The 21,240-nt window shown below is 39.7% G+C and overlaps 1 protein-coding gene across 1 annotated transcript; it reads right to left on the reverse strand.

Moving 5' to 3' along the window:
* Positions 1-1,397: 1,397 nt before the first annotated feature.
* On the reverse strand, positions 1,398-20,972 carry adam8a (ADAM metallopeptidase domain 8a). Its single transcript, XM_051648111.1, has 25 exons — positions 20,836-20,972; positions 20,603-20,709; positions 20,393-20,466; positions 20,212-20,284; positions 20,023-20,099; positions 18,559-18,742; positions 18,399-18,464; positions 18,246-18,314; positions 17,979-18,148; positions 17,744-17,825; positions 17,474-17,607; positions 17,185-17,362; positions 16,937-17,026; positions 16,634-16,829; positions 16,457-16,523; positions 12,445-12,613; positions 11,580-11,657; positions 11,250-11,334; positions 11,001-11,115; positions 10,710-10,893; positions 10,559-10,594; positions 10,409-10,456; positions 10,219-10,296; positions 3,816-3,890; positions 1,398-3,455 (listed from the first exon to the last, which is right to left on the reverse strand). The coding sequence occupies exons 1-25, from the start codon at positions 20,885-20,887 to the stop codon at positions 3,411-3,413; spliced, it is 2,532 nt and encodes an 843-aa protein (XP_051504071.1). The 5' UTR covers positions 20,888-20,972; the 3' UTR covers positions 1,398-3,410.
* Positions 20,973-21,240: the final 268 nt, after the last annotated feature.

Here is a 21,240-nt window from a genome sequence, read left to right on the forward strand (position 1 = left end):
TTAACGTTCAGATCTCATGTCCAGTGTTATTGCTGAGGTGTAATGTCACATTCCTGCAATCCTCCAGGGAATGTGTCAAGCGACATGTGGGGGTCAGATAAGCAGTGTGTGTTTGCATTACTGTCTTCGTGGAGGACAAATAAATACACATGCCTGTTCAGAGTGCTCCAGTTACCCAGCTTCTGTTGCGCGGAATGTGCGGGTGTGTAGTTGTGCAGCCCCACTGACTTAGGGAAGAAATGCTTCACTACTTCTGCAGCCATAACTGCATATGAAAATCATTAAAATAATTTTTGATAGTCCTTCCTCAATAAAAATGTGCTTATACCGAGAAGAGTAAAATTACACGATAATTAGCCAATAGTATAATAATAAAAGTATTAGGCTATTTTGGCTAAATAGATGAGATAGGAAAACAATACGGCCTGTTTTATCTAGTCATTATTCAAGTGCAGGATTAACCTGCCTAAGATGTCAACAATAATTAGCTAATAGTTTATTGGATAGTCTTTTTTTTAATTATTATTATTTATTAAAGGAACTGAATACCTCCATCGCTGAAATCTCATGTTAAATTCCATTTCGGTTTGGAGAGTGGTATTTTGTCTATCCATGCATAGAGATCTTTCAAAGTTTCTTCGTCTAATTGTTTAGTCCTGTCCATCTTTTAAAACAAAATTTTGCGTAATTGAAAGCGTGGATGTTTTAATACAGGGCGCGACAGAGGTCATTCCATTACTCTTGAAAATGCGATTCAAAATATCTCAATAAGGTTGCATTTGTTAACAGCAGCAATTAATGCAATAGTTAACCTGAACTAACAACGAACGATAATTGCACAGAATTTAGCAATCTTGGTTAGGCTAATACTGATTTCTACATATAGGCCTACTAATATATTTTTTACATTAAAAGTTGTATACAATAACATTGTTTAGTTAATGCATTTGAACTAAATTGAACAATTAAAATTTTTTTGATAAATTAACATTAGCCGAGATGAAGAAATTCTGTAAAAAACGTTCATTGTTAGTTCATGATACCCAAAACATTCACCAATTTTAACAAAAATAACTTTAGTGTAGTGTTAACGATATATCTACATTTACATTACATTTACAATTATTCATTTGGCAGACGCTTTTATCCAAAGGGGAAAGCATAAGCAAATCATCTTAAGGAGAAAGTGGTATGAAAAGTGCTGTATTACAAAGTTTCACTAGCATCAGAATAGTATTCAAAACAAAATAAAGTGCAACAGGAATTTCTTTTTTTTTTCTTCAGTTACTGGTTAAGTGCTCATGGAAAAGATGTGTTTTTAGTCGTTTTCTGAAGACAAATATAAATATAAATATAATCTAAATATAAATACAAAAACTTGATTGATTGCCAACGAATTACAAGAGAAATGTGAAAACACTTTATTAAAGTAAACAAATATACAAACAGACATAATAATCAATACATATTTTCAGATTTACAGAGAGTAAAATCAGACCAGCTGAGATTGCATGATTGAACAAAGATTAGGTGGGCAAAAAACACATTTTTGCCTTTGTCTAACTCACTAACTATGTCTACAAGTAAACTCAACAGTAAAGGTTTCGGAAACATATAAATAAAGAAATATGCAAATATATGTAAACAACTACTCTCAGTGTGGCCACTGATATGCTATTTTATGGACTGGGATTTGTGTGGCACTGTGAAATCCAGAGGTTTTGTTCAAACTAGAAACCCAATTAATAGGACTCATATATATCCAATGAAACAAATTAAGATGTGTAAAACTGAAAATTTTATCTTCACTGTATTTTAAAAGATATTTTACAAGGTTGCTTTGGTTTGATGTCCACAAAGAAATTGCTTAAAATTCTTCTATCTAATGAGAGACGGAAAGTAAGGGAGACTGGGGTTGGTTGGCACAGAGGCAATTTCTGGTCATTTTGAAATATGTAAATGTTCATTTTCCTGACCTACACTGGTTGATTCTATCTGAATGTTAAAATCTGTTATAGCAAAGGCAACGTTGCATTTTATCTATGTAACAACAATTAAACTAATCTGCTAAAAATTTTATAATACCAAGAATGATTTTTTAAATATATTAATTTGAGTTAATAGTGATGGGCATCAGCTTTATTTTGATATAAGAGTTGTTAGCCTGTGATAAGCTACTGTGTGCTAGCTGGCTTACATCATTTATCTAATGAGTGTGAGTGGGGTTGGTTGGCATGTTGATTTTGGGGTTGGTTATCACACTGGTTATAAAAAAATAATAGAGAATGATTCATAACCGTTATATAACTTCATACCTCTAAACACACATATATAACATAAAATAATGTAATAATAATACTTATTATTATTATGCTTATTACACATACTCACAGTTTAAGACAAGCCAGCTATACAATTAGTTTGTTTCATTTATGAGATTAGAAAAGTTTTACATTTATATTAAACAAGTTTAATTAAAGATTTAGATAAGTTTATATATATACAAATTGTTCATAATTTAAAAAAAAATCATATGAATAAAATCATATTAATTACATAATCATTACTCATATTAACGATAGAAGACAAACATGTGTTGTTATGTTGTCCTGGTTTAAAATAAACTGTTGTTTGTTTTTTGTGTGTTGCTTCTCTCTTAAAACTATAGTGTTTTAACACTGTGCCAACCAACCAGACAACCTGTGCCAACTAACCCCATTTGGGTTTGGTTGGCACAAACGCACAACATAACTTTGACCATTAATTAACAAAAGTGAGTAAATATTTGTATTAATAAATACTGTACCTACTTGGGGTATCTTCACGTTTGTTCCAACAGAGATATTCAACAAAGTATGAAAAGTGTGCCAACCAACCCTGGCCTCCCCAACACTGGAACTCATGCCTTTGGAAATAATAAGCTTCTTTTTGAAGAATATTTGGCTTTAGTTTTAAAACACATGAGAATATTTTCTCTGCTGCTTGGGAGTAATGAGATTGTGAAAGAGGGACTATGTACACTTGCATGGAGTTAACTAAGTGGACATTAGATGCCCTGTATTGATATTTTTGCTGGTTGTTTTTTTTACACACAACTAGCAATGGCTGTAAATTTCTGCAAATAATATAATATATATATATATATAATAAAAAAACATACAGTAAATAAAAAGAAAATGGCCAAAATACAGAAACGGAAATAAACAGGTTGTACCAAGATTACCAAGGGAGCGAGTGAGTGCAAATGCTTCATTCTGTTTTACCATCTCCTTTAACTTCATCTTGTAATTCACAGCCATACCACAAAGAAATATGAGCTTTGTTCAGCTCATGAACTGCTCCCTTGGTTTTGCATCCCAAGCTTCTTCTGAAGCCCCCAAAAGAACGACTCAAACTCAGACTGTTTCAAGTCATCTGGGCCTGGCAGGAGGTTTCAGTGCTACTTTCTGGATTGCCTACAGTGAATGCAAAAGGTCATTAAAACCTTGACATTCAGTCGTTCATTTACATTTTTAAGTCAACTAGACTGTCAGGCAGCTTGAATAAATTAACAGTTCGGTTTTTAAGACACTTAAAAGTGGTTTTATGGTTTCCAGAAATTGTTACCAAATAAATGAAAAGCAAGCAATAAAACATGTAAACACAAAATGTAAATTGAGGGGTGTAGATCCACCCCCCCCCCCACCCCCCAATAGTCAAAACAAGCAATTACAACCCCCCCAATAGTTATACCATGATCAATGGAAACAAATAAATGCTCCACGTTGCAACCCCCACAATGTTCAAGCCAAATCTACACCATTGTGTAAATTTACCTTAGGTGGAGCATGTGCTGGATGTATCCCTGCAGGTTTTGCAGGAGGCACTGGAGGTGGTTTTGGTTTAGCCTCCTATTAGTAAAGCAAAGAAGGCATAATATTAATGAATAGGATTTACAGTTGAAGTCAGAAGTTTACATACACCTTAGCCAAATACATTTAAACTCAGTTTTTCACAATTCCTAACATTTAATCATAGAAAACTTTCCCTGTCTTAGGTCAGTTAGGATCACTACTTTATTTTAAGAATGTGAAATGCAGAGGTGGATAGTAACGCACTACATTTACTCCGTTACATTTACTTGAGTAACTTTTTGGAAAAAAATTTACTTTTAGATTAGGTTTAAAAGGGGGTACTTCTTAATCTCACTCAAGTAAATTTCTAATGAAATTTTTTTACTTTTACTTCTTTACAATGGGCGGCGTTCCTGTCGTTACATTACTGGGTTTAATTTGAATTAATGCGTATTTATTGAGAGAGTATTAAATGAGACTTTTACGAGAGCGGAAGTTCACACAGCTGCGCGCTGCTGTCACAGACTGTCACTCAAGTCATTAGTGCTGCAAACTCTTCAAAATGAAACACTTTCTTCGCTCCGCACAATGAAAAAGAGAATAGTATCGTCATGCAGCGCCTTCTTCTAACACCAAGACAAGCAGATATTTCAAGATTAATATCACAGCTCCAACTTAAGGCAGCACGCTGAGGTAAGATTTGGCTCTAATGATAACGCGGGCTTTTCAGTGTAATGAGATGGTTATTTTCAAGGTAATAATGTAACTGGGCTCTTATGACATCAGTTTTTAAGTGTACATTTTTAAATCAGTGCAGCAATATATCAGTGTGCTTTGTCCCACGTCCCGCATGTCATGAAACTATCGCAGCTCCTTCAGGCAGATTAACTATAAAACCATGTAAACATCCAAGTTAAGTGTAAATAAATGCCTTAGCTCTGCTGTTCGCATGATTGACAACTGGAGCGTGAACAGACAGCATTTCTGTGCGTGCACAGCGAGGTACTTGAGGCGCACGTGTGAGAGATGTGCGGGCGTGAGGCAATCGTATGGCGAAGAGAGTGGCTGTGTCCGAAATCGTTCACTCGTTCACTATTTCCTATATAGTGAATGGCAGTTAGTGCACTATATCTTAACAGTGAGTGAACGAAATGAGTGAGTGAATTCGGACGCTGACGTATACACCGAGTGTCAGAGCTCTGGGGCTGTCACAGAAACATCACATATGAACTTTTAAAATACCTGGGCCTTACTTGTTATTCTTATTAAATAATATATTAATACAATAAATCTTCATTCTGTTTGTCATTTTTAATATATAAAGTATGTCAATATAAAGAGTAAGCACATTTGATTAAATAAAGAGTACATTTTAAAATGTATCTGTATGTTTTGCCTCTCTATATGTTATTATGTTACTTTAATCAAGTAATGATTTGTCATAAACGAATTTAATACATTCAGCATGAAATAAAACATTGCAGGAGTGAAGGAAGCAGTAAACTCCCAGCTCGTACATCTTCCCCGTGCTGGATTTTGGGCAATTAACCATCGTCAAGTGCACATCAAATGTACACTCGAAATTAGAGTGCATTGTGGGTAATAATGAGTAAACAAAAGTAAGAAACGAGTGGCTCACTCAGAATTCAGACAATCCTACAAAATGGCGGACACTCGAAATAGTGCTCTGTATAGTGGACAGGGGCGGTTTCAGACACAGCGAGTGTTCCACGACCGGGGTTGGTGCCCTACTCACTAGGCTGCGTATATGCATTTAGAGAGCGGCGGTACTGCTGTACAGAACTAATGATCTAAATTCTTTCGACTCTGAAAACTGTAACTACACTGAAATAAGAATCTGCCTTTAATAAGGACTTTAAAAGCTATGAAATAGCAAAAGAAGGCATTAATAAAACATGATCTTGCTTTGGTTTATATTTCAGCATTATATATAATGTCCTTGTGGGACATTTTCACGTTTTCACTGTAATAATTACTAGAAATGTTTCCAAACCTCTCTTACTGACAAATTCATCCAGATCTGACAAGAGCCCTTAAAGGGATAGTTCACCCCAAAATTTTAATTCCCATTATTTACTCACCCTCATGCCACCCCAGATGTGTATGACTTTCTTTCATCTGCTGAACTCAAATGAAGATTTTTAGAAGAATTTCTCAGCTCTGTAGGTCCATACAATGCAAGTGAATGGGTGGCAACATTTTAAAGCTAAACAAAATCACATAAGTCAGCATAAAAGTAATCCATAAGACTCCAGTGGTTAAATCAGTATCTTCAGAAGCGATGTGATAGGTGTGGATGAGAAACAGAGAAACAGATCACCTTCACATTCTTATTCTTGTGTTTTTAGTGATTCACATATCGCCTCCTGCTGGGCAGGGAGAAGAATATCTAGCATAAATGACAAATATTGATCTTTTTCTCACCCACACCTATCATATCACTTCTGAAGACATGGAATTAACTAATGGAGTCTTATGGATTACTTTTATGCTGCCTTTATGTGCTTTTTGGAGCATCAAAATATTGGCCTACAGAGCTCAAATATTCTTCTAAAAATCTTAATTTGTGTTCTGCTGAAGAAAGGAAGTCATGCACATCTGGGATTTCATGAGGGTGAGTAAATGATGAGAGAATTTTCATTTTTGGGTAAACTACCCCTTTAAAGTGATAGCTCAGCCATAATTTAATATTCTGTCATCATTTCCCTACCCTCATGTTGTTCCAAACCAGTGTGACGCTTTGCTTTATGTGGAACACAAAATATGTTAGACAGAATGTAAGGGACTGACAGTCTCACTTATCATTCACTTTCAAAATATGGAGAAAAAAAAATTCACAAAGTTAATAGTGACAGATATTAAACATTCTGTCTAATATCTCCTTATTATGTTGCATGGAAGAAAGAAAGTCATATGGGTTTGGAACAACATGATGGTGAATGATGACAGAATTTCCATTAATAATAATAATTCTGTAATACATATTAAATGTATATAATGGAATATTGGGGAATTAACGTCTATTATGTCATTTGTGAAAGTAATGAGTTACTCACTACTTGAGTACTCTTTTAATTATATACTTTCTTACTCTTACTCAAGTAATTATTTACAGTGCATCTGGAAAGTATTCACAGCGCTTCACTTTTTCCACATTTTGTTATGTTACAGCCTTATTCCAAAATGGATTAAATTCATTATTTTCCTCAAAATTCTACAAACAATACCCCATAATGACAATTTGAGAGAAGTTTGTTTGAAATCTTTGCAAATTTATTAAAAATAAAAAACGGAAAAAAAACCAAAATCACGTACATAAGTATTCACAGCCTTTGCTCAATACTTTGTTGAAGCACCTTTGGCACCAATTACAGCCTCAAGTCTTTTTGAGTATGATGCTACAGCTCGGCACACCTATTTTTGGGCAGTTTCTCCCATTCTTCTTTGCAGGACCTCTCAAGCTCCATCAGGTTGGATGGATCTTTCCAGAGATGTTCAATCGGGTTCAAGTCTGGGCTCTGGCTGGGCCACTCAAGGACATTCACAGAGTTGTCCCGGAGCCACTCCTTTGTTAACTTGGCTGTGTGCTTAGGGTCATTGTCCTGTTGGAAGATGAACCTTTGCCCCAGTCTGAGGTCCAGAGTGCTCTGGAGCAGGTTTTCATCAAGGATGTCTCTGTACATTGCTGCATTCATCTTTCCCTCGATCCTGACTAGTCTCCCAGTTCCTGCCGCTGAAAAACATCCCCACAGCATGATGCTGCCACCACAATGCTTCACTTGTAGGGATGGTATTGGCCAGGTGATGAGCAGTGCCTGGTTTCCTCCAGACATGACGCTTGCCATTCAGGCCAAAGAGTTCAATCTTTGTTTCTCATGGTCTGAGAGTCCTTCAGGTGCCTTTTGGCAAATTCCAGGTGGGCTGTCATGTGCCTTTTACTGAGGAGTGGCTTCTGTCTGGCCACTCTACCATACAGGCCTGATTGGTGGAGTGCTGCAGAGATGGTTGTTCTTCTGGAAGGTTCTCCTCTCTCCACAGAGAAATGCTGGAGCTCTGTCAGAGTGACCATCGGGTTCTTGGTCACCTCCCTGACTAAGGCCCTTCTCCCCCGATCGCTCAGTTTGGCCAGGCAGCCAGCTCTAGGAAGAGTCCAGGTGGTTCCAAACTTCTTCCATTTACGGATGATGGAGGCCACTGTGCTCATTGGGATCTTCAATGCTGCAGACATTTTTCTGTACCCTTCCCCAGATCTGTGCCTCGATACAATCCTGTCTCGGAGGTCTACAGACAATTCCTTGGACTTCATGGCTTGGTTTGTGCTCTGACATGCACTGTTAACTGTGGGACCTTATATAGACAGGTGTGTGCCTTTCCAAATCATGTCCAATCAACTGAATTTACCACAGGTGGACTCCAATCAAGTTGTAGAAACATCTCAAGGATGATCAGTGGAAACAGGATGCACCTGAGCTCAATTTTAAGTGTCATGGCAAAGGCTGTGAATACTTATGTACATGTGATTTTTTTATTTTTTTATTTTTAATAAATTTGCAAAGATTTCAAACAAACTTCTTTCATGTTGTCATTATGGGGTATTGTTTGTAGAATTTTGAGGAAAATAATGAATTTAATCCATTTTGGAATAAGGCTGTAACATAACAAAATGTGGAAAAAGTGAAGCGCTGTGAATACTTTCTGGATGCACTGTATGTTAGTAATTTTACTTCTACTTGAGAATTTGTTTTTTTAAAGTAATTAAAAAAATACTTTTAGTTGAGTACAGTTTTGGGCTACTCTACCCACCTCTGGTGAAATGTCAGAATAATAATAGAGAGAGCTTTTATTTCTTTCATCACATTGTGAGTCAGAAGTTTACATACACTTTGTTAGTATTTAGTAGCATTGCCTTTAAATTGTTTAACTTGGGTCAAACGTTTTGGGTAGCTTTCCACAAGCTTCTCATAATAAGTTGCTGGAATTTTGGCCCATTCCTCCAGACAGAACTGGTGTAACTGAGTCAGGTTTGTAGGACTCCTTGCTTGCACATGCTTTTTCAGTTCTGCCCACAACTTTTCTATCAGATTAAGGTCAGGGCTTTGTGATGGCCACTCCAATACCTTGACTTTGTTGTCCTTAAGCCATTTTGCCACAACTTTGGAGGTATGCTTGGGGTCATTTTCCATTTGGAAGACCCATTTGCGACCGAGCTTTAATTTCCTGGCTGATGTCTTGAGATGTTGATTCAATATATTCACATAATTTTCTTTCCTCATGATGTTATCTATTTTGTGAAGTGCACCAGTCCCTCCTGCAGCAAAGCACCCCCACAGCATGATGCTGCCACCCCCATGCTTCACGGTTGGGAAGGTGTTCTTCGGCTTTTAAGCCTCACCCTTTTTCCTCCAAAAATAACAATGGTCATTATGGCCAAACAGTTAAAAAATTTTTTCATTAGACCAGAGGACATTTCTCCAAAAAGTAAGATCTTTGTTCCCATAAGCACTTGCAAACTGTAGTCTGGCTTTTTTATGGCAGTTTTGGAGCAGTGGCTTCTTCCTTGCTGAGCAGCCTTTCTGGTTATGTCGATATAGGACTCGTTTTACTGTGAATATAGATACTTGTCTACCTGTTTCCTCCAGCATCTTCACAAGGTCCTTTGCTGTTGTTCTGGGATTGATTTTCACTTTTCGCACCAAACTACGTTCATCTCTAGAAAACAGAATGCATCTCCTTCCCGAGCGGTATGATGGCTGCATCATCCCATAGTGTTTATACTTGCGTACTATTGTTTGTACAGATAAACGTGATACCTTCAGGCATTTGGAAATTGCTCCAAAGGATGAACCAGACTTGTGGAGGTCCACAATTTTTTTTTCTGAGGTCTTGGCTGATTTCTTTTGATTTTCCCATGATGTCAAGCAAAGAGGCACTGAGTTTGAAGGTAGGCCTTAAAATACATCCACAGGTACACCTCCAATTCAGTACACCCCCTGTCAGAAGATAACTGGCTAACTGTCAAAAGTGTTGACATCATTGTCTGGAATTTTCCAAGCTGCTTAAATGCACAGTTAACTTAGTATATGTAAACTTCTGACCCACTGGAATTGTGATATAGTCAATTAAAAGTGAAACAATCTGTCTGTAAACAATTGTTGGACAAATTACTCATGTCATGCACAAAGTAGGTGTCCTAAAAGACTTACCAAAACTATAGTTTGCTAATATTAAATCTGTGGAGTGGTTAAGAAATTAGTTTTAGTGACATCAACCTAAGTGTATGTAAATTTCTGTCTTCAACTATATGTCAGTAGGGTGGCATGCTAGCTATTGACTAAATTAGGAAAAAGTAGAAATAGTCTCTTACAGATTTGGACATCAGTGGTGGTAAAGGTCTTGAAGGAGGAAGTGGTTTAGATTCCAGTTTAGGTAACAGGGGTTTGGCCTGAATCAAAATTTAGAAATGACATAAGTGCATAATTTACTCTTGCAAAGAATGTTTTTTTTTTCTAGCACTTCAACTTAATTAAACCAAAAACAATATTTCTAGACCTTACCTGAGTAGGATGAAAATAGGAAACAGGTGGGACGGAGGGTTTCATAATCTAATAAAATATAGGAAAATCTAATCAAGAATAGATTGAAATAATTACATGAAGTCATTTTAAGAGAGGAGGTAGTTTCATTTTTTATTTAAGATTAACTACCTGTTGCATCCTGGTTTGTGTTGAGTCCTTTGGAGGCTGTGAATAATGAGAAAAGTGTAGGTATTCAATATGAACGTATGATTAATTTCCTTTATTCTAAAATGTAATCACAAACTAAACAGCTTGGTTCAAGGCAAATGAAAGATCTTACCAGTGGTGCTGGTCTATAGGGCACAGCTGAAGCATGAAGAGGTTTGCAGGTCAGTGACGAGGATGTTTCAAGGAATGTTGGTTGACTAATGCATGGTTGTGCAAATCTGGGGCTGTTCTTTGCACTGCCCAGTTGGAATGCTGGATTGCACTGGCCAGAGGAACTGTGGGTGTCCTTCAAAGACCTTTCAGATGATAATTTAAAACATAATGTCCATCATTAATAGTATTATAATTGCAATGCAATCAACCACAAAGTAATGATTACAGTAACTGATAGTTCAGATCCTACCTTTTCTTTTTAATTTCTGCTATTATGTTTCTGCTACACAACAGTGCTCCAATGATAATGATCAGTACCAAGACGACTACAGATGTAGTCACACCAATGACTAAAGCTTGTTTGACTGTAAATCAAAAGCACACATTTGACATCATCTCTGCTGTCCACTGTGACAAAATGAGTTTTGGTCAATGAATGGATTGACTCACTCATATTACATGACATAGTACTTATATGGTAAAGATGTAAATGGTTTACTTTTTGGAAGTTCGGACAGTTGAACGTCACAATAGGGTGGTGCCCAACCTGGATCACAGTGACACTTTCCTTCATGGTTGCACACCTTTATAATACAAGTCAGTAACAAGCTTTAGTATCTGTAAGACACTTTGAAAAATCATAAATCTCAAAGGAAAATTAAAATCTACTTCTACCTTTTAAACACCTTTTGCATATTTAAACAATAATGACTTTTACAATATCAAAACATGACAAACTTTGTAACAATACTTTCTCCTAATTCTAACAGTACAAATATAGGGGAAAATATATCACACAGATATGAAAAAATAAAATAAAATAACATACCCCACGATTGTTGCATTTATCAGAACAGTTCTCAGTACCGTATATACTAATGTCCAAACAAAGGTTGTTGTAACACACCTGTTGATAGGAAAAAATATGTTTTTTTTTTAATTTGTTTTCTTCTTTTTTTTTTTTTTTTTTTTTGCATTGTGGACTGCTTTAATAAAGTACACATAAAGATAGCAATGCCATCAGACAATATACGTAGCCTATGTACAGTACTGTGCAAAAGTTTTAAGCAGTTGTGAAAAATTTATATTGAGTATGTTTTCCAAAAATAATGTCATGATTAATTTTTTTAATTAACTACATGAAAAGTGCATTAAACATTAAAAAAAAAAACTAAACTTAAACACAATGCCTTTGAAACAGCACCACTCCTCCTTGGTACACTTGCACACAGTTTTTCAAGCTTTTTGGCCATAGGCTATTCCAAGCGTTTTGGAGAACTTGCCACAGCTCTATGTATTCTATGTCTCAATTGCTTCTGTCTCTTCTTGTAACCCAAGACTGAGAGGACTCCTTGTTATACTTCTATTCTGTTCTATTCTATTTGCAAAAGCAATGTTTGGGAATCTAAAATTGATATTTCCTACTGAAAGTAAAGCAGAAGATAGAAAATAACCATCGTAAGACAAATGTTTTTGTGAAACATCTCACGCTGCCCCAACAAACTCCAACATTCTAAAGTTGGCAGTTGGATTTAGAATGCTGAGAAGAATAACTTACATTATCAAACCTTCCCAACAAATGCCAACAGGGTGAACACACTTGTTGGAGTATTTTTGGGGTAGTGTAAATTGGCCCTTAATGTGCCTAAGACTTTTGCACAGTACTGTAAGCAGATGATATTTTATTTTCTTGCCTTATTAGAACCACATTTGGTGCCTGTAGGAACCATCCCCAAATCTTCTGTGGGCGAGGAATCCAAAGCCATGTAGCAGGTTCTTGATTGCAAGGTTACTATCAATTTTTTTGTTGTTATGGGGAACTCATTCCCACCAGAACAGTATATTTTCCCACATTTCATGTGCCTAATGGATATAAGATATTATCGTATAAATGTTTTTTAAAATATAAAAATATGTCAATCAGACTTTCATAACCTCTGTTCCCTGATGGAGGGAACGAGACGTTGTGTTGATGTAGTGACACTAGGGGTCGCCCTTGGGAGCCCCAAACACCTCTGATCTTTGAGAAAAGGACAATGGGAATTGGCGAGTGGAATTTGCATGCCACTCCCCCGAACATACAGGTATAAAAGGAGCTGGCTCGCAACCACTCATTCAGGTTTTGTGCTGAGGAGCCGAGACAGGGTCCCGGCCATTTCAGCGTGTATTTCAGAGTTGTGGCAGGAGGGACACAACGGCTCGTTCCCTCCATCAGGGAACGGAGGTTACTAAAGTAACCAGGACATTCCCTATCTGTCACTCACTCGACGTTGTGTCGATGTAGTGACACTAGGGGTCCCTATATGAAATGCCATAACTAGCTGAACTGTGTTACGTGGACTGGCGGTGCAAGACAGGCAAACCATTGCGTGCCTCGTAGCCAGCACACCTGGCTGTCACGTAACCTCCCCCAACGCTCCTACGAGCATCGTATGGTCCCCTGCACCTCGGTGACAAGTCAACTGCCCAAAAAATGGGGACAGGCCATTCCAGCCATGGCCTCTTCTCCTCTTTTTTCTCCCCAAAAAAGAGTGGAAATCGATCGACTGGGGGCCGTAAGTGTCCGCGTCGGGGGGGGTGTCTCTCCCAAGGGGAAGACACTGTGGAGACCACACCCTGCCCAAAGGGGAGGTAATGTGTGGAAATACGTCACATGGTCTTGCTGAGTTTTTGTCGACAGTGTCGCATGTGGAGAAGTCCCCGTGGTAGGTCCTACCCAGAGGGGGCAGAGCTCTACAAACACAGCGACCGGTGGCAGAGGGGACTCAGCCCAAGGAAGACGTGGGTTTACCAATGCAGAAACCGTCTCACGGAAGATACATCACATGGGGTTACAGACAGGTAACCAGCGCATGTGGAGCAACTATACCAGTACAGGGCCTAATAGCACACGTACTGGGCCACCATCGAGTTTCTCCATGAACTCGCCTGCCACAGGGCTAAGGAGGAAGGACATCCAGGGTCCACTGTCTCGTGGACATGGCTGGGGGGTAAAAGCACACGTCTCCCCTGTTTGTACCTGACAATACACAGGACAAATCGGCTCAACCTGGAGCTTGAGGAACCTTGCGAAGGTATTGGGTGTTGCCCAGCCTGCTGCTCTACCGATGTCTGCCAAAGAGGTGCCATTGGTGTAGTGGAGTGTGGAGTGTGCCCGAAGCCCCAAGGGAGGCAGCGCTCCCATTCCTCTGTCCTCCGAAGCAGACAAAGAGCTGCTCAGAGCCTCTAAAGCTCTGCATGCAATCCAAGTAGATGTGCAAAGCACGCACCAGACACAGCAACGAAAAGGCTGGGTCTGCCTCCTCCTGGGGCAGCTTCACCACCTGATCCCTAAACAGGGTCGTGGGAACCTTGGGCATATAGCTCGGTCGGGGCCTCAGGATCACGTGAGAGTATTCCGGACCAAACTCCAGGCACGTGTTGCTGACAGAGAACGCCTGCAGGTCCCCTACCCTCTTGATGGATGTGAGCTCAGTCAAGAGGTCAGTCTTCAAGAGACTGCCTTTAGTTCAACTGACTCCAGGGCTCAAACGGGGCTCCCCGCAGGACCACGGAGAGATCCCATGAGGGAATGAGGCGTGGTCTGGGAGGATTCAACCACCTTGCCCTCTTAGGAACCTGATGATCAGGTCGGGCTTCCCTAAATACTTACTGTCAACTGCATTGTGGTGCGCCACCATAGCGGCCACGTACACCCTCAAGGTGGAGGGGACAGCTGCACCACCAGCCTCTCCTGCAGGAAGGAAAGCACCGACCCAACTGCGCATCTCTGGGGGTCTTCGCGTCAGGAAGAACACCACTTAGCGAACAGACACCACTGCAAGGCACATAGGCTCCTCATAGAGGGAGCCCTAGCCTGAGTGATCAGGTCTACCACCGTGGGTGGTATGCCACTTTGGTCTTCCGTGTCCCGTCCAAGGGCCAGACATGAACATTCCAGAGGTCTGGTTGTGGGTGCCAGATGGTGCCCCGTCCCTGAGAGAGGACGAGTCGCTGCTGACTCCAGAGGAGGAGGCGGCGGGCGAGTTGCGACAATGAGACGCAAGCGCAAGCCTCCTTGGCGGCTACTGTACACTACCATCGTCATGTTTTCCGTCCGGACCAACATGTGCTTGCCCTGGATCAACGGCCGAAGCCTCTGCAGGGCGAGCAACATTGCGAGCAACTCGAGGCAGTTGATATGCGAACGCAGTCGCGGACCTGTCCTGGAGCCCGCGGCTGCGTGCCCGTAGCACACGGCGCCCCAGCCACACTTGGAGGCATCTGTCGTAACCACAATGCGCCTGGGGTACTTGCAATAAGGGGACTCCTGCCCGTAGGAATGCAAGGCCCATCCAAGAGCTGAAAAGGTAGCGGCAGATCGGCGTGATGACCACGTGATGTGTGCCGCGGTGCCATGCCCACCTTGGAGCCGGTGTCGTCGCCGCAGGGGGACGCCCCTGGCGACGAGCAGACGGGGTGCGGGATCTTGATCCGTGCTGGGGCAGGATATGCTGAGTAGCCTCCGTCTGCTTAACCGCCAAGAACTGCTGGGCAAAGTCCTTGACGGTGTCGCCAAATAGGCCGACCTGGGAGATGGGGGCATCAAGGAACCGTACCTTGTCAGCCTCCCTCATCTCGACCAAATTGAGCCCAGGATTCCACTCCAGCCTGACACTCGCAGCCGCCCGGGCAAGCATGGCCGCCAGCTCCACGTCGGCCTGAGACTGGGTGACCGCTCCCGAAGGTGGGAGCCCAGTCAAGTCCTCAGCGTCAGACTGGACCAGCCCGCTCTCCGATGCTGCAATCGAGAGCTCATCCACTTCACGAGTGCCGAATGAGATCGCGAACTCGCCCTGAGATGAGCCAGCGGTCTCATCCCAGAACTCGACCGGGGCAAACGAGTGTACTGGGGAATGGGAGGTCCGTGGGGAGTTACCTGGCAGAGTGGCTCCCACTGGGGAGTGCTAACCCAGTGCTAACCGACGCGGCCTCAAATCCGTAGGTAGAAGGATCGAGGCGGGGAGCTGCTGGGGTGGCCTTCCCTCTAACGAAAGAAAGCCGCAACGTTGCCATGGTCATGTTCTCGCAGTGAGAACATGACCTGTCCACAAATGCTGTCTCCGCGTGGGCAGCGCCCAAGCATGTAAGACAGCGATCGTGGCCATCGGAAGTGGAGAGGTAACAACCGCAACCAGGAAATAAACACAGACGGAAAGGCATCTTTAGAAAGATGCTCTCCGTCAGTGCCACTCTTTTAGTAGGGAAAATATACTCTTTTATCGAAAGAATATATATTATTTTAGACTCTCGAAGCGCCCAGGGGCATTCTCTGCACTCCACCGGTGCACGAGGGGGAGAAGCCGCTGTAATGCGCAGTAAATCCAACAGCTTTCTTAGAGGTGAATGGAATGGCAGAGGATTCAGCTCGCTGAACACAACCGCTTGGCTCTGAAGAAAAATCTGAATGCGTGGTTGCGAGCCAGCTCTTTTATACCCGTATGTCCAGGGGAGTGGCATGCAAATTCCACTCGCCAATTCCCATTGGCCTTTTCTCAAAGATCAGAGGTGTTTGGGGCTCCCAAGGGCGACCCCTAGTGTCACTACATCGACACAACGTCGAGTGAGTGACAGATAGGGAACAAAGCTTTCTTGATGAAAAAATAAAATGTTTGATCCTCAGCCATCAAATAAAAGGTTTCATGTTACAATAGGAGTTACACTTACTCAGCGGACTTGGACGTTCCGTCATATAAATTGTGACGAAAGCAGGTATCGGCATCTACATCAGCATCTAAACATATTATGCGATAATGACTTTATATTATTAAGTTTGATTTCTCATTCCTCGATCTCTGTGTGAAATGTATTAGGCAAAAAATATTGGCTCAGTGAGAAGAGTACCTGATCCCCACAGAAACTTGCAGTGTTCCTGATGTGTTGGACATTGTCCATTGTAACAGTAACCCTGATTAAAATTGCAGGGGATTCCATTCATCTTATAGTCATCTTTGGGACAGAAGGCTGACTCTCCTGTACAGTACTCTGGCAAATCACAGTCATGACCACTTTGTCTGCACAGAATGCCTGACTGCATCAGCTAGAAGGGAAGATGAACAAGAGACAAATAAAGGCACTAAATTACAAATACTACTTATGTCTTGTGTATGGATATACTGCAGTGATTTAAGGGGCATTTGCTGATACCTGGCAATTGTGGCAGCACTCCCCATGTGCACAATGGGCATCTTTGGTCAGCCGACAAGTGGAGGCATTGCAGCAGGGATTGTTGCATTCCTATGATCAGATGAAAATAAAAAATGTTGTATCAACAAAATGAAGGATCTTTTGTCAGAGTAAATATACTCAAAAAATACAGCTATTTTAGTGAAGTCATAATTAAAGTTAGAACTGGGAAACTTATATAAAACGTATTATAAACCAACATGTCAAACCTTAACCGTTCCGCAGTCACACTCCTCGCCTTTTTCCACAAAAGCATTCCCACACACTGGGCCCCCATATAATTCACCATCATTTGGCATGTCTAGCAGACAGCTGGAGTCATAATTCTGCAAAAAAGTCTTTAAGGATGCTTGACTGCAAGTACTGAAGGAGTCAGGGTAAACATACCTGTGGGAAGAGAACATTATGGTCGGTATAAGAGTAAAAAATCATGGTCACATGTTTCTTGTGTCATTGCATAAGAATATGCTAATCAAAAGTGTTTTCAATTAGCCTCACCCAATGCTATCTTGCATAATGCAGCCATTGCTAGACGAGCACCCACAGTTTGTATTATCATGTGACATGCCCAGATTATGTCCCATTTCATGAGCAATGGTAGAAGCCACTGCAACAGGATTGTCATTATGGTCCTTTGTAAAGAAAAACTTGATTCATTAATGATACCACAAACACAGCTCACTTCAAAACACATTTACTTAGTAATAAGGAAACTGTAATTTTTTAGTCGTTAAATTTACTGATGTAAAAACATGCTCGTAAACATACCTCATTCACAGCACCCGAGGATTGAGAGCACATAGCATTCACTGTTGCCAACCCAACAGTGGATCCCTGAAAATCTATAGAACTGAATGAAAATGAGAGACTTTAAGGCATTTTCTCCAAAACAAACCAAAAACCAGGGTTAAAGACATGTTTTTAAGCAAACAGGATTCAGTGAAAGTTCAAATGTGGTATTCGCATCACAGAGAATGATTAAGATGGGCAGCCAATGACTCACGTAATAAAATGGGCATTGTCATGCTTCTTCCTCTTGAGAAGAATTTCCTGACGCCATTTTAAAAAACGTTCCAGAGTTTCATTCGGTATATGGCTGACATCAATCATGTCCCTTTGTGACCAAATCTCAAGTCCTACCAACATGACACGTATGTTTAAAGGCCGGTAGAGCTGAAAGTGAAAGCAAAAAACTAACATTTTCATAACTGTATAAATCATATTCTAAGAATCACACAATAAACACATTAATATAAAACCAGAATTGTACCTTGTCCACATGATTTGTGACCAACATCATTCTTTCTTCAATATTCTTAACACTCCCAAACCTTTTGTACTAAAGAAAGTATATATTTTTAACAATTATAAGCACAACACAGTAGAAACCAATAATTTTTTCCCCATTACACTCTATTATTACCTCCTTATGATCAACAACCAAAACCATCTCAACAATCCGCTGTCCTCCACTGGGGGCTTTGTTTTTCTGACGAGCAAATGAAATAAAGTTAAAGTTATTCTCATTAAACAGTTAATTGTAAAAACTATCACATATACTCTATCACAATCTTAGTTATTACCATGTTTTTGCTTTTATACAGTCCACTAAACCTTGGACCAAGGTCGTAGACTGTGTCATTAATGTATCCAAAGGCCCCCCTCTTGGACCTTAAATGCTCTTGTTTGTATATAGCATGGTCACCATCCACAGACTCTTCTAGGGGCTCAATCAAGTAAACTTGCTTTCCTGCTCTCAGAAATCCTCTTAAAAACAAAAAAAAAAAAAAAAGATATTTTAAAGAGGGAGAAGTTAGGCACCTGAGTTAAAGGATTAGTTCACCCAAAACTGAAAATTCTCTCCTCATTTACCTTTGTGCCATGCCAGATGTGTATGACTTTCTTTCTTCTGCTGAACACAAATTGAGATTTTTAAACAATATCTCAGCTCAGTAGGTCCAAACAATGCAAGTAAATGGTGACCAGAACTCCAAAAGCTCCAAAAAGCAGAAAAGGTTAGCATAAAAGTAATTAATCAGACTCCAATGGATTAATCAATGTCTTCTGAAGCAATCCAGTTGGTTTTGGGTGAGAACAGACCAAAATATAATTCTTTTTTCACTGTACATCTTGACAGCAGTCTCCTTGGCAATAATGATTTCAAGCTCAGTTACACTTCCTATAGCACCATCTAGCATGCGTCAAGCACTAGGAAGTGTAATCGAGCTTGAAATCATGATCGTCCCTAAAGACTGCATTGACAAGATGTATAGTAATGTGTTATATTTTGGTCTGTTCTCACTCAAAACCAACTGGATCACTTCATAAGACATTGATTAAACCATTGGAGTCTGATAGATTACTTTTATGCTGACTTTATATCCTTTTTGGAGCTTCAAAGTCCTGATCACCATTCATTTGCATTGTATGTACCTACAGAGCTGAGATATTCTTCTAAAAATCATCTAAAGTATTTAGCAGAAGAAAGAAAGTCATACAAATCTGAGATGACATTAGGGTGAGTAAATGATGAGAGAATTTTCAGTTTTGGGTGAACTTTCCCTTTAAAGCATGAGACATTTGTGGGAACTGTACAGACAATAAATATGAAGTCATTTGGCAGAGAATTCTATCCAAAGGCACAGTGTACTTTTTGAAGCCACAAGATACATTGGCACAATTAACTATTTTTTACTAATCTTTTACCACACCCTTTGCTGCCACTGTATAATAAAAGGGACTTAGAACAGAACGTATATGCTGTAGGTCTATCTATTATACTTCAGCTATTCACTATTGCCATTATTGAACAAATATTAAGAAAAGTATAGAAGTGTATCGATGACTGATAAACTAGCATTCAATATACATTTTAAAACTGTTGTTTGGTTTTTAAGAGACCATATGATTTCCACCTTGTTTATTCACAGAAATTCAACTGTGATGTTGGAATATCTGACCATATTTTTCATTACTGTACAAAAAAGTAAACTAAGGGTATATTCAACATACATCAGATTTAACTCAACATTAAAATGTTTCCTTACTGCATTCCAGAGCACAGACCAACACTAACAGAAGAATCCTCTATTTCTTGGATGTATCCCTGATAGTAGCAGTGGTCCTGAAGTGTGCAAAATAGATTAAAAAGCATTATTAAACAGTACTATATATTTTACAAACTATATAACATAATATATAAGACACACATAAGCTATTTTATTGTTTAAACGTACAATATTGCCAGAAGTCTCCGAAATCCCATCTTCGTTATAATGTGCCAGAGTGTAATGTTTTCCTAAAAGCTCCCTGCATGTGATGAAACTCCATTAGTTTGAGTGTGAAAACAAGTCACAGATTGTCCATTTTCCCCAGCATACTGTTAGTACGTTGTTTTTATTTTAATGATTGTCTCACCTATTTCTGTGCAAAGAAATATTGAAGTTCCTCCCATCCACAGCAAGAGCATATTCAAGTTTTTCAGGATAGGTCTAACGGGGTGGAAGCAAGCATAGGCTTCATAAATTAATAAAAGTAAGCTACATCATCAGCTTTTCTTTAAACAAATAAATCTAAGATATACCAATAACATTTCAGTCTTCAAAAGTAGATTGAATGTGGCCGGACCTTGAGAGAAAAGACGCTCCTTTTCGTTCGCTCTTTAAGTGCCTGAAGTCGGACAACATCATAGTGCATCACATGAGGTAAAGCTGGATCTGCTGCCTCAAGGTTCTCTAAAAAACACGAGGTGAGTAAACAATTAATCAGTATCTGTGTCTGGCAAATTAAAGGCTGCTTTTTATTTAGCCACATCACGCAAAAGTTAAATGATTCGCTCTGTAAAAATACTCTGCGCTCACCCCATGTATAAACAAAAGAAAGCAGTGATATAAATAATCCAGTGTATCTCATGGTTTAAATGTCCTGCGGCTCCTCGCCTCTGACGGACTCAGGGGCAGCTGATGTGAGAACTAGGTTACTTGAAAGTTACAGCTCCGCCTCAGATATCCGGCAAATTGATAAAAAAAGTTTACGACCTCCTTCATCCGGTAACAGCAAACTAGTAACTCATCATGAGTCAACTGACCTGTAAATTTCTCAGTATGTTCGTGAAACCGCAATAGAAAAAAAAAAAAATATATATATATATATATATATATATTAATTTGTTTTAAATACATTCAATATGTGTTTATTGTCAATAAATGCACTATTATGTACGTTAACGGAAAACTGATTAATTTAACGTTAATATTAATAATTAT

This window comes from Myxocyprinus asiaticus, chromosome 21, assembly GCF_019703515.2.
Source record: "Myxocyprinus asiaticus isolate MX2 ecotype Aquarium Trade chromosome 21, UBuf_Myxa_2, whole genome shotgun sequence".
NCBI classification, from domain to species: domain Eukaryota; kingdom Metazoa; phylum Chordata; class Actinopteri; order Cypriniformes; family Catostomidae; genus Myxocyprinus; species Myxocyprinus asiaticus.

Bases quoted from the DNA above. Each gene is read 5' to 3' on its own strand.
- adam8a (XM_051648111.1), bottom strand. From the start codon at position 20,887: ATGAGATACACTGGATTATTTATATCACTGCTTTCTTTTGTTTATACA. The intron at 16,524-16,633 runs GTACTCTTCTCA...TAATATGTTTAG, and splicing joins CAAGTTTCTGTGGGGATCAG to ATGCTGATGTAGATGCCGAT. The intron at 12,614-16,456 runs GTAAGTGTAACT...TATATCCATTAG, and splicing joins GGAACGTCCAAGTCCGCTGA to GCACATGAAATGTGGGAAAA.